We start from the raw sequence: 11482 nt of genomic DNA on the forward strand, positions 1-11482 counted from the left end.
AATAAATCAAAAAAAGTGTTATAACTTGCATCACGTTCAATAATAAATCAAAAAAACTGTTATAACTTGCATCAAGTTCAATAATAAATCAAAAAAAGTGTTATAACTTGCATCAAGTTCAATAATAAATCAAATAACTTGCATCAAGTTCAATAATAAATCATAAAAGTGTTATAACTTGCATCAAGTTCAATAATAAATCAAAAAAAGTGTTATAACTTGCATCAAGTTCAATAATAAATCAAAAAAGTGTTATAACTTGCATCAAGTTCAATAATAAATCAAAAAGTGTTATAACTTGCATCACGTTCAATAATAAATCAAAAAAAGTGTTATAACTTGCATCAAGTTCAATAATAAATCAAATAACTTGCATCAAGTTCAATAATAAATCATAAAAGTGTTATAACTTGCATCAAGTTCAATAATAAATCAAATAAAAGTGTTATAACTTGCATCAAGTTCAATAATAAATCAAATAACTTGCATCAAGTTCAATAATAAATACAATAAAAGTGCCACTTTGCAATCTTTGCAAAAAAAAAAGGAGGAGCTATGCATTTGGGAAGACAGGGCAAGTGACAGCACTTTCCCCCAGGAGAGCCACCTTGCTTCACTGTGAAACAGCACGGCTGTATGATCAGCTCCCATTTCCTCACACAGTGCAGAGAAGTCGCGCTTTCAGTGGTCGTGTTTTGATCAAATTTACCGCGCTCACAACATGTTAAAACCTCATTGAGTTCGGGGCTGAGCTGCCTTGACGCGAGTGCTTCCCGGTGAATGACACAGTGTGTGCCCGTCACATTTTTGTTTCTCTCCAGGTGCTGGCTCTGGCTCGACGACCTTTGAGGTGTGAGTCACAAATGTATATATTTGTGTAATTGTGGTCCACACATTAGCCTGCTACCCATCCGCGCGAAAGTTTGTTCCGCTTAGCCCCGCCCCCATTAGTTACTGTTGCTATGTCTGTCAAACTTTCGCTCGTACCGAGAAATATAAAGCCTACAGTAAAAATAAGTACCGGTAATTTCCATTTATTTATATAGCGGATTTCACAGACAGAATCACAAAGTGATTTACAGTGTGTATAGAAAATGAAAGCATAGTAAAAAAAATAATCTAAGAATATAATAATTTTAAAAAAAAAATTTAAAGTGAAATTTCCTCCCGTTCCTCGCGCCCCACCTGTCATGTCTCTATTCCCCACCAGTGGGGCGCGCCCCACATTTTGAGAAACGCTGCCCTACTGCCTTTAATTGCAACATAATGTCATACTCACAAATGAGACTCAGAAATGTGACAATCAGACAAGATCTGGACAACAGTTATCACTCCTTGTTAAATGTTGCAATAAAAACTAAGGTCCATTATCAACTCAATTAATATTGATGAACACACACAAAAGTACTGGGAATTGGAACCGTTGAGTACCGGTATAGACACAGGTACCGAGAATTCGGTACCGTATCGGTGTGGACGGTAGCCGTCCCTAGACCAAAGTCAGCATGATGATCTCACCTCATAGTCCTTCCTTGGCAGAATCTCATCTTCTTCATCTTGGATGTCTCCAAGAATTGTCTGCGAACACAATGCTGCTATTAATGAGAAAATATAAAGAAAGAAGCATATGCTAATAAGAACTTACAATGTTGATATTAATAAGAAGATATAAAGAAAGAAGCATATGCTAATAAGAACTTGCAATATTGATATTAATAAGAAGATAGAATAGAATAGAGTTTCATTGTCATTATTACAGTGAACAGGTTCAAAGAACAACGAAATTGGAGCAGATCCCCTAAGGCAGCGTCTGTGGTCCCCAACCTTTTTTGCACCACAGACCGCTTTAATGTCGGCATTATTTTCAGGGACCGGCTTTCCACCTGTGTCAGATAAATACAGCAAAAATAAGTGCATGAAAAATACAACTCACTATAACTAGGGCTGCAGCTAACGATTATTTTTCTATAGATTAATCTATAGATTATTTTTTCGATTAATCGGTTAATCTATAGATAATTTTTTTCGATTAATCTATAGATTATTTTTCCTTTTACCGATTATTTTTTTTATTTAAAATGAAGAGGAAAAAATAAATGTAGGCCAGTTTTTTCAAAAGGCATGGCTTTTATTTACAAAAAAAAGGTATGGCCACTCAGTCAACATTGACAACAACATGACAAAATATTCTGTAACAATGTAAACATTTAAAACTTTTAACATTTAACAAAATTAAAAGTATCTTATTTGCTTTTTAATGTGCAAATATAAAAGTAAACATCCAGTGCAAATCTTAATATTCTGCAATAGTATAAGCATTTCAAAAGTAAAAGTATTGCTTATTTTGCTTTAAAATGTGCAAAAATAAAGATAAACATCCAATACAAAAAAGTGTACAGTGTAAACATTTCAACAAAAGTAAAAGTATTGCTTATTTGCTAAAATGTGCAAAAATAAAGCTAAACATCCAATACAAAAAAGTGTACAGTGTAAACATTTCAACAAAAGTAAAAGTATTGCTTATTTTGCTTAATAACACAACAATGATAGTATGATTAAAGTGAAAGTTAATTGTTGGTTTGTACATAGTATATGTAACTGTTAATGTTGTAAAAGGTATTTGCACAACTAATTAACGTTAGCGTTTGTGACACATCTTGTGCCGTGGGGTTCTTTCAGGACCGACAGACTGAACGCCAGACGGCTTTGCCAGGTTTACAATCTTTTAATTTTACACAAAGTCTTTTCTCTTCCAACTCTTTTCTCTTTCTTTCCTCGCTTTTCAGCTCCTCTTCCTCGCTCGCTCGTCGTCCTCTGTCTCTGGCTCTCCTCTATGGCGTCACATTAATGCCAAAAATCCGAGCACATAAAAACTGTTATCGCGTGCTAATTCTCCACTTCGTGCGCACGCGCGACACCATTTTGCGCGCGCGTGGTGCCTTTTGCGCGCACGCAATGCCTTTCTGTGCGCGCGTGGTGCCTTTTTGCGCGTGGTGCCTTTTTGCGCGTGGTGCCTTTTTGCGCGCGCGCGACGCCTTTCTGCGCGCTCTCTGTGTACTCCTGGCATCTCTCCTGGCGCTGTCATGTTTCTTTTTGGCACTTTGGGGGCGGGTATGCTTAGACGGCCCCTCCTTTCTGATTGGCTGTGAGTATTTTTCATATGACCAATCATTCTCCAGCGTAGCAACGTTGTAGCCATCTTACCTCGGACATCTAGCCTCAATCATTACATTGATGTCAATGGTATATGTACTACTTAAATTACCATAACTTGCTCGATTTTCGACCAATTTACAAACGGTTTGCCTTGTTACAAATCTTATTACATGTAGATATGACATAGGATGCTGTACCTGTTGAAATTACCTCTTTCGCTTTAAAAAAAAAAAGACTTAATTGTGCAACATAGTTGTGTAGGGTCAGTGTTAGTCAGTTCTCTGATTATTTTAAACTGTTTCAGAATACATTATTAAAAGCTATTTTTAACATTTTAAAAACAAAATTCAAAGATTATTTCATTAATTTTATGGCTGAATTAAAAGAAATTCCATAAATTAGAAAACAAATGTTCAAGAAGAAGTGAAAATATAAAATAATGTTATTGCTGGTGGACCAGTTGTGGCTGAAAGATGTGATTATGGTGTTTGTTGTCTTATTATTTATTTGGGTCACATTTTGTATTACCCTGTATTGTGTTTATGTGCTATGAAATAACCTTCATCAGCGCGCGACATTTTTTTATCCACTTCTTCCTCCATAAATCTTGATACATATTGACGATGACCCGCCCTGCTATACTTCTGATTGGCTCTGAGCATTTTTCAGCATTTTTCGCCTGACCAATCAGAAAGATTTCTAAGCATACCCGCCCCCAAAGTGCCAAAAAGAAACATGACAGCGCGAGGAGAGATGCCAGGAGTACACAGAGAGCGCGCAGAAAGGCGTCGCGCGCGCAGAAAGGCACCACGCGCGCACGAAGTGGAGAATCAGCGCGCGATAACAGTTTTTATGCGCTCGGATTTTTGGCACTAATGTGACGCCATACTCCTCCTCTCTCGCTCCACGTCAGCTTCACTTTGGCTCCTTCCAGTCTCTCATCCCTCTCTCTCTGCTGCTCCGCTTTTCTTCAGCGAGAGGAGATTGGATGATCGTGCCCAGGTGCGCGGATCGCGCACCTGGGCACGATTGCAGCGTCGCTCCAGGCGCGCCCTGCCTCGCCTCGCCGATCGCATGCCGGCCCCGCCTCTCCACAGCGTTAAAGAGGAGCGCGACTTTGTAAACACTGAACAGGCACGCCAAACGCGCCTCTCAGAGCGAAACAGTGTTTTAGTTTATGAATTTACAACGCAGATACAAATGACACATCCATGTTTTTGTGTAATGATGACAACGTATACTCACGCGGACGATTGGGTGTTTTCTTTTCAAATGTTCGTTCATAGCCGTTGTGCTGCTATGATAGGCCATTTCCGCTCGACACAGTGTGGATACAACAACATTATTAGGCCGTTTATTGAAATACTCCCACACTTTTGACGACTTTTGGCGTGCTTTTTTCTCCTCGCTCGCATCGTCTGCTTTGCGCTCCGCCATGACAGTAGTGTGACGTAAATATGCGACGCGTCGACGCACAAAAACGACGTCGACGTATTTACGTAACCGATGACGTCGACGCGTCGTTTCAGCCTTAACTATAACGCTGAATTAGTGGGAGCCCTGGGCTTGTTTCTTTGCAATGAAATGGAGATGAAAATCAGCCTTACGGAATCCATCACATTTACAATTGATATATTCATTGAAGTGCATTGCATCATGTCACAAAGCTATAACAAATATAACAAAATAGCAACTTCCTATCAGGAGTTTTATTGTACATCTATAAACAAGCTTATCGGTGTGTCTAGTGCAGAGGTCGGCAACCCAAAAGGTTGAAAGAGCCAAATTGGACCAAAAATACAAAAAACAAATCTGTCTAGAGCCGCAAAAAATGAAAAGCCGTATGTCAGTCTTATAATGAAGGCAACACATGATGTAAGTGTCTATATTTGCTATAATAGCCTACTATCAAAATGACTATAGGCTGAAGCAAATCTTCGTTGACAGAAATGTTGAAATGTAATATTTATTCTACACATTTTTACAACTTTAGAAACCATTAGTAAATCAGAGGCTACTCAGAGGGTGAGATAAGTCCTGGAAATGACTGGCTTTTGATGGCTTAAGGCAGGGGTGCTCATTACGTCGATCGCGAGCTACCGGTCGATCTCGGAGGGTGTGTCAGTCAATCACCAGCCAGGCATTAAAAAAATAATCCTAAAAATGAGCGATCATAAATCTTCACTATGACGTCACTTTCGTCACTTGATTGACATTCACGGCACCCGAGGGTCTTCTGAGATGACGCTGGCTGCTGCCAGCTCATTAAAATTACCGACTGGAAGGCGAGAAACACTTTATTTCAACAGACTCTGGCGCCGTACCTGTCGTCAAAACTCCAAAGACCGACTGCACAGTTGCACAGTTGCGCTAACAAAATAAGAGTCTCAGAAAGCTGGCGTGCACAAGCTAGCAAGCTACAGAATTTGCCGACAATGTATTTCTTGTAAAGTGTATACAAAGGAGTACGGAAGCTGGACAAATAAGATGCCAAAAACCAACCACTTTCATGTGGTATTGGACAGAAAGGAGGACTTTTTTTCTCCTCCATTCAAAAATGCGGACATTATCATCACCACTGTCTGATTCCTATCAATGCAAGTCATCAGAATCAGGTAATACACCAACTTATATTCTTGTCTTCATGAAAGAAAGGAATCTATATGTGTTAAACATGCTTGTATTATCTTTAAACACCTATAAGTTGTTAACAATATTAACTATATGTGTTAAACATGCTTGCATTATCTTTAAACACCTTTAACTTGTTAACAATATTAACTATATGTATTAAACATACTTGTATTATCTTTAAACACCTTTAACTTGTTAACAATATTAACTATATGTGTTAAACATGCTTGTATTATCTTTAAACACTTTTAACTTGTTAACAATATTAACTATATGTGTTAAACATGCTTGTATTATCTTTAAACACCTTTAACTTGTTAACAATATTAACTATATGTGTTAAACATGCTTGTATTATCTTTAAACACCTTTAACTTATTAACAATATTAACTATATGTATTAAACATACTTGTATTATCTTTAAACACCTTTAACTTGTTAACAAGATTAACTATATGTGTTAAACATGCTTGTATTATCTTTAAACACTTTTAACTTGTTAACAATATTAACTATATGTGTTAAACATGCTTGTATTATCTTTAAACACCTTTAACTTGTTAACAATATTAACTATGTGTTAAACATGCTTGTATTATCTTTAAACACCTTTAACTTATTAACAATATTAACTATATGTATTAAACATACTTGTATTATCTTTAAACACCTTTAACTTGTTAACAATATTAACTATATGTGTTAAACATGCTTGTATTATCTTTAAACACCTTTAACTTATTAACAATATTAACTATATGTATTAAACATACTTGTATTATCTTTAAACACCTTTAACTTGTTAACAATATTAACTATATGTGTTAAACATGCTTGCATTATCATTAAACACCTTTAACTTGTTAACAATATTAACTATATGTATTAAACATACTTGTATTATCATTAAACACCTTTAATTTTTTAACAATATTAACTATATGTGTTAAACATGCTTGCATTATCATTAAACACCTTTAACTTGTTAACAAAAACACATATTTCATAAATAAGCAAATATAAATGATATATATGAATGAGGTAGATCCCCACGACTTGATCAATTGAAAAGTAGCTCGCCTGCAGAAAAAGTGTGAGCACCCCTGGCTTAAGGTATAGATGTGTGTGTCCAAGTTAAAGGAAACAGCAGGCTGTCTTCTTTTATTGGATTTATTATCATCTTTAGCGAGCTAAATATTGTTTTTCATGAACTGTGTACTTGTATTGTATGTCTGGGTGGAGGCCCTGCTCTGAAAATAATTTGTACCCCTTTCAGACATTGCATTTAGTTCCCATTAAAACATTCACATGTTGCACAATGAGATGTAAGCAGGGGATCATGTGTACATTCCTGCAACTTCCTGTTTGTAAAAAATATATTTTTATTAGTATTTATTTAATATACTAACAGCATTTCATGATTAATATTTATAAATTAAGATTCCTAATAAATGACACTAGAATAAGCACACATTTGATAGTAAATCATAGTGTAACGACCTGGAATGACACTTTATGTGTGGTGTTGGAGTTGTCCGACTTTTTGTGTGGCTGTAAACGCATCACTGGCTAAGTGCCATATGTGCATGTGTTGGCGCAAGTGAGAAAGAGCGAGCGGCTGCTGTTGATACAACAAAGTTGCTTTTGGTCTGGTTTGTACTGCTGAAAATGACCACTTTTGCTAGATATCATTTTTTTTACTAATGTTTTGGTGATGTGTTTATGGTCGACAATAAAGAGTTTTGCTCAGTAAAGCGATGGATGGAATTCATGTCCTCAAAGCGTCTCGACAGACGTTACAATATTTGAACAATGATGACGAAAACGGTTTTCTCTGTCGTGTCGAAAATTGTTATGCGCTTATTTTTTCATTTGATTTTGTGCGTGGCATAGATATGCCGTGCGCAGAGGACGCTTGAGCAGTGCGCAATTGCACAGGCACGCACCTTAGAGGGAACGTTGCATACAGCTAGCCTAAATAGCATGTTAGCATTGACCAAATATGCCTGATTAGCAATCCAACAAGTCAATAACATCAACAAAGCGCACTTTTGTGCATTCATGCACAGCATGAAACTTTTGGTGGACAAAATGAGACAAAGAAGGAATGGAAGATTTGACATGTAAACAAACTGTTGCGTCACAGTCCACACACTATGGTGAGTTCAAGAACTGCCAAAATTAGTAGGACAAAACGATGTTCACCAAATACAAGCATAAACACAAAAATAATAAACAGTGGGCTTTCTAACAATTGGGAAGGTTTGTGTCATGTTTGTCCTCAAACAAAAAACATACTAAAACAAAAAATTTTATCTTTACCCCAGCTTTTTCCGTTTTCAATCCTTTTTTAAAAAAATGCTGCAGGGAGCCACTAGGGCGGCACTAAAGAGCCGCGGGTTGCTGACCCCCGGTCTAGTGGGACAGGCAAAAGTTAAGTTGGAGAAAATGCATTTGTTTATAAATTATATAATGTTTCCTTGCGGCCCGGTAGCAAATGCGTCACGGACCGGTACCGGTCCTCGGACCGGTGGTTGGGGACCACTGCCCTAAGGTGCATACACAATAATTTAGTAATATAAACAGTAAAAAAGATAAAAAAGAAGATATGTATCTATATATATGTATATATCCACACAGATGCATATACCCATACATATGCATATACAGGTAAAAGCCAGTAAATTAGAATATTTTGAAAAACTTGATTTATTTCAGTAATTGCATTCAAAAGGTGTAACTTGTACATTATATTTATTCATTGCACACAGACTGATGCATTCAAATGTTTATTTCATTTAATTTTGATGATTTGAAGTGGCAACAAATGAAAATCCAAAATTCCGTGTGTCACAAAATTAGAATATTGTGTAAGGGTTAAATTTTGAAGACACCTGGTGCCACAAACTAATCAGCTGATTAACTCAAAACACCTGCAAAGGGCTTTAAATGGTCTCTCAGTCCAGTTCTGAAGCCTACACAAACATGGGGAAGACTTCAGATTTGACAGCTGTCCAAAAGGCAACCATCGACACATTGCACAAGGAGGGAAAGACACAAAAGGTTATTGCTGAAGAGGCTGGCTGTTCTCAGAGCTCTGTGTCCAAACACATTAATGGAGAGGCAAAGGGAAGGAAAAACTGTGGTCAGAAAAAGTGTACAAGCGATAGGGATCACCGCGCCCTGGTCAAGATTGTGAAAAAAAACCCATTAAAAAATGTGGGGGAGATTCAGAAGGAGTGGACAGCTGCTGGAGTCAGTGCTTCAAGATCCACCACCAAGAGACGCTTGAAAGACATGGGTTTCAACTGCCGCATACCTCGTGTCAAGCCACTGTTGACCAAGAAACAGTGCGAAAAGCGTCTCACCTGGGCTAAGGAAAAAAAGAGCTGGACTGCTGCTGAGTGGTCCAAAGTCATGTTTTCTGACGAAAGCAAATTTTGCATTTCCTTTGGAAATCGAGGTCCCAGAGTCTGGAGGAAGACAGGAGAGGCACAGGATCCACGCTGCCTGAAGTCTAGTGTAAAGTTTCCACCATCAGTGATGGTTTGGGGTGCCATCTGCTGGTGTCGGTCCACTCTGTTTCCTGAGATCCAGGGTCAACGCAGCCGTCTACCAGCAAGTTTTAGAGCACTTCATGCTTCCTGCTGCTGACCTGCTCTATGGAGATGGAGATTTCAAGTTCCAACAGGACTTGGCGCCTGCACACAGCGCAAAATCTACCCGTGCCTGGTTTACGGACCATGGTATTTCTGTTCTAAATTGGCCCGCCAACTCCCCTGACCTTAGCCCCATAGAAAATCTGTGGGGTATTGTGAAAAGGAAGATGCAGAATGCCAGACCCAAAAACGCAGAAGAGTTGAAGGCCACTATCAGAGCAACCTGGGCTCTCATAACACCTGAGCAGTGCCAGAAACTCATCGACTCCATGCCACGCCGCATTAACGCAGTAATTGAGGCAAAAGGAGCTCCAACCAAGTATTGAGTATTGTACATGCTCATATTTTTCATTTTCATACTTTTCAGTTGGCCAACATTTCTAAAAATCCCTTTTTTGTATTAGCCTTAAGTAATATTCTAATTTTGTGACACACGGAATTTTGGATTTTCATTTGTTGCCACTTCAAATCATCAAAATTAAATGAAATAAACATTTGAATGCATCAGTCTGTGTGCAATGAATAAATATAATGTACAAGTTACACCTTTTGAATGCAATTACTGAAATAAATCAAGTTTTTCAAAATATTCTAATTTACTGGCTTTTACCTGTATATACATATACACATACATATATACACAAACATACACATGTATATATATATATATATATATATATATATATATATATATATATATATATATATATATATATACAGATTTATACACACATATAAACATATATATACACACACATACATACATACATACATAAGATATAAAGAAAGAAAGAAGCACATGCTAATAAGAACTTACAATGTTGATATAATAAGAAGATATTAAAAAAAAGAAAGAAAGAACTTACAAAGGCTAACAACAATACACTAACGCGGCTGTCCGCTAGCTGTCCCAAACTGCACTTTTAAGTGCATTTAATGGCAAACAAATGCACCCCAGACTCCTCCCGTACAGGAGCAGAACTAAAGGCCAGCAACAGCATCTTACCAGCTCCTCTGGCGTGCGGCTTTCTTCTTCACTGCAACGCCTGCAGCCCAAACAGTTCCCGCAACACGCCATCTTGCTTCCGATGTCATCGTGCTGCGTTCACGGCCCACAAGGAAAAACGCAACACGCCATCTTGCTTCCGATGTCATCGTGCTGCGTTCATGGCCCACAAGGAAAAACGCAACACGCCATCTTGCTTCCGATGTCATCGTGCTGCGTTCACGGCCCACAAGGAAAAACGCAACACGCCATCTTGCTTCCGATGTCACCGTGCTGCGTTCACGGCCCACAAGGAAAAACGCAACACGCCATCTTGCTTCCGATGTCATCGTGCTGCGTTCACGGCCCACAAGGAAAAACGCAACACGCCATCTTGCTTCTGGTGTCATCGTGCTGCGTTCATGGCCCAGAAGGAAAAACGCAACAATTATATAATTGTATGTATGTTCCAAACAAGAAAGAGGTTTTATCACATCAACATGTGACTAACAACACTCCTTTAAATCTCATTAATACCACAGCAAAGGCATTTTCCAGACATGATAAAGTCTTCAATAATCATACTTGCCAACCCTCCCGAATTTTCCGGTAGACTCCCAAAATTCAGCACCTCTCCCGAAAACCTCCAGGGACAAATATTATCCCGAAAATCTCCCGATTTTCAGCCGGAGCTGGAAGCCACGCCCCCTCCAGCTCCATGCGGACCTGAGTGAGGACAACAGGGTGACAAGAACTAAATCATCCAGACTAGAGATAAATTGTATTATTATGTTTATTTTACCTAAAAATAAATATATTTATTAATTAAATTTTGTTTACTATATTTTGCTAAAAACATCAATCAATCAATCAATCAATCTTTATTTATATAGCCCTAAATCACAAGTGTCTCAAAGGGCTGCACAAGCCACAACGACATCCTCGGTACAAAGCCCACATACGGGCAAGGAAAAACTCACCCCAGTGGGACGTCGATGTGAATGACTATGAGAAACCTTGGAGAGGACCGCATATGTGGGTAACCCC

At 38.1% G+C, this 11482-nt stretch overlaps 1 protein-coding gene across 2 annotated transcripts in view; it reads right to left on the reverse strand.

The window, feature by feature from the left end:
- The window catches only part of clcn6 (chloride channel 6), an 83607-nt gene extending 73075 nt beyond the window's left edge, over positions 1-10532 (reverse strand). For both annotated transcript variants that reach the window (XM_072914792.1, XM_061973262.2), the window contains exons 1-2: positions 10457-10532; positions 1519-1578 (exon numbers count right to left, since the gene is read on the reverse strand). In XM_072914792.1, the coding sequence (XP_072770893.1) occupies positions 1519-1578; positions 10457-10528 (132 nt within the window). In that variant the 5' untranslated portion in view covers positions 10529-10532. The remainder of the gene's footprint in view (positions 1-1518; positions 1579-10456) is intronic.
- Between the last annotated feature and the right edge of the window lie 950 nt (positions 10533-11482).

This window comes from Nerophis lumbriciformis, linkage group LG01 (assembly GCF_033978685.3).
Source record: "Nerophis lumbriciformis linkage group LG01, RoL_Nlum_v2.1, whole genome shotgun sequence".
Classification (NCBI taxonomy): domain Eukaryota; kingdom Metazoa; phylum Chordata; class Actinopteri; order Syngnathiformes; family Syngnathidae; genus Nerophis; species Nerophis lumbriciformis.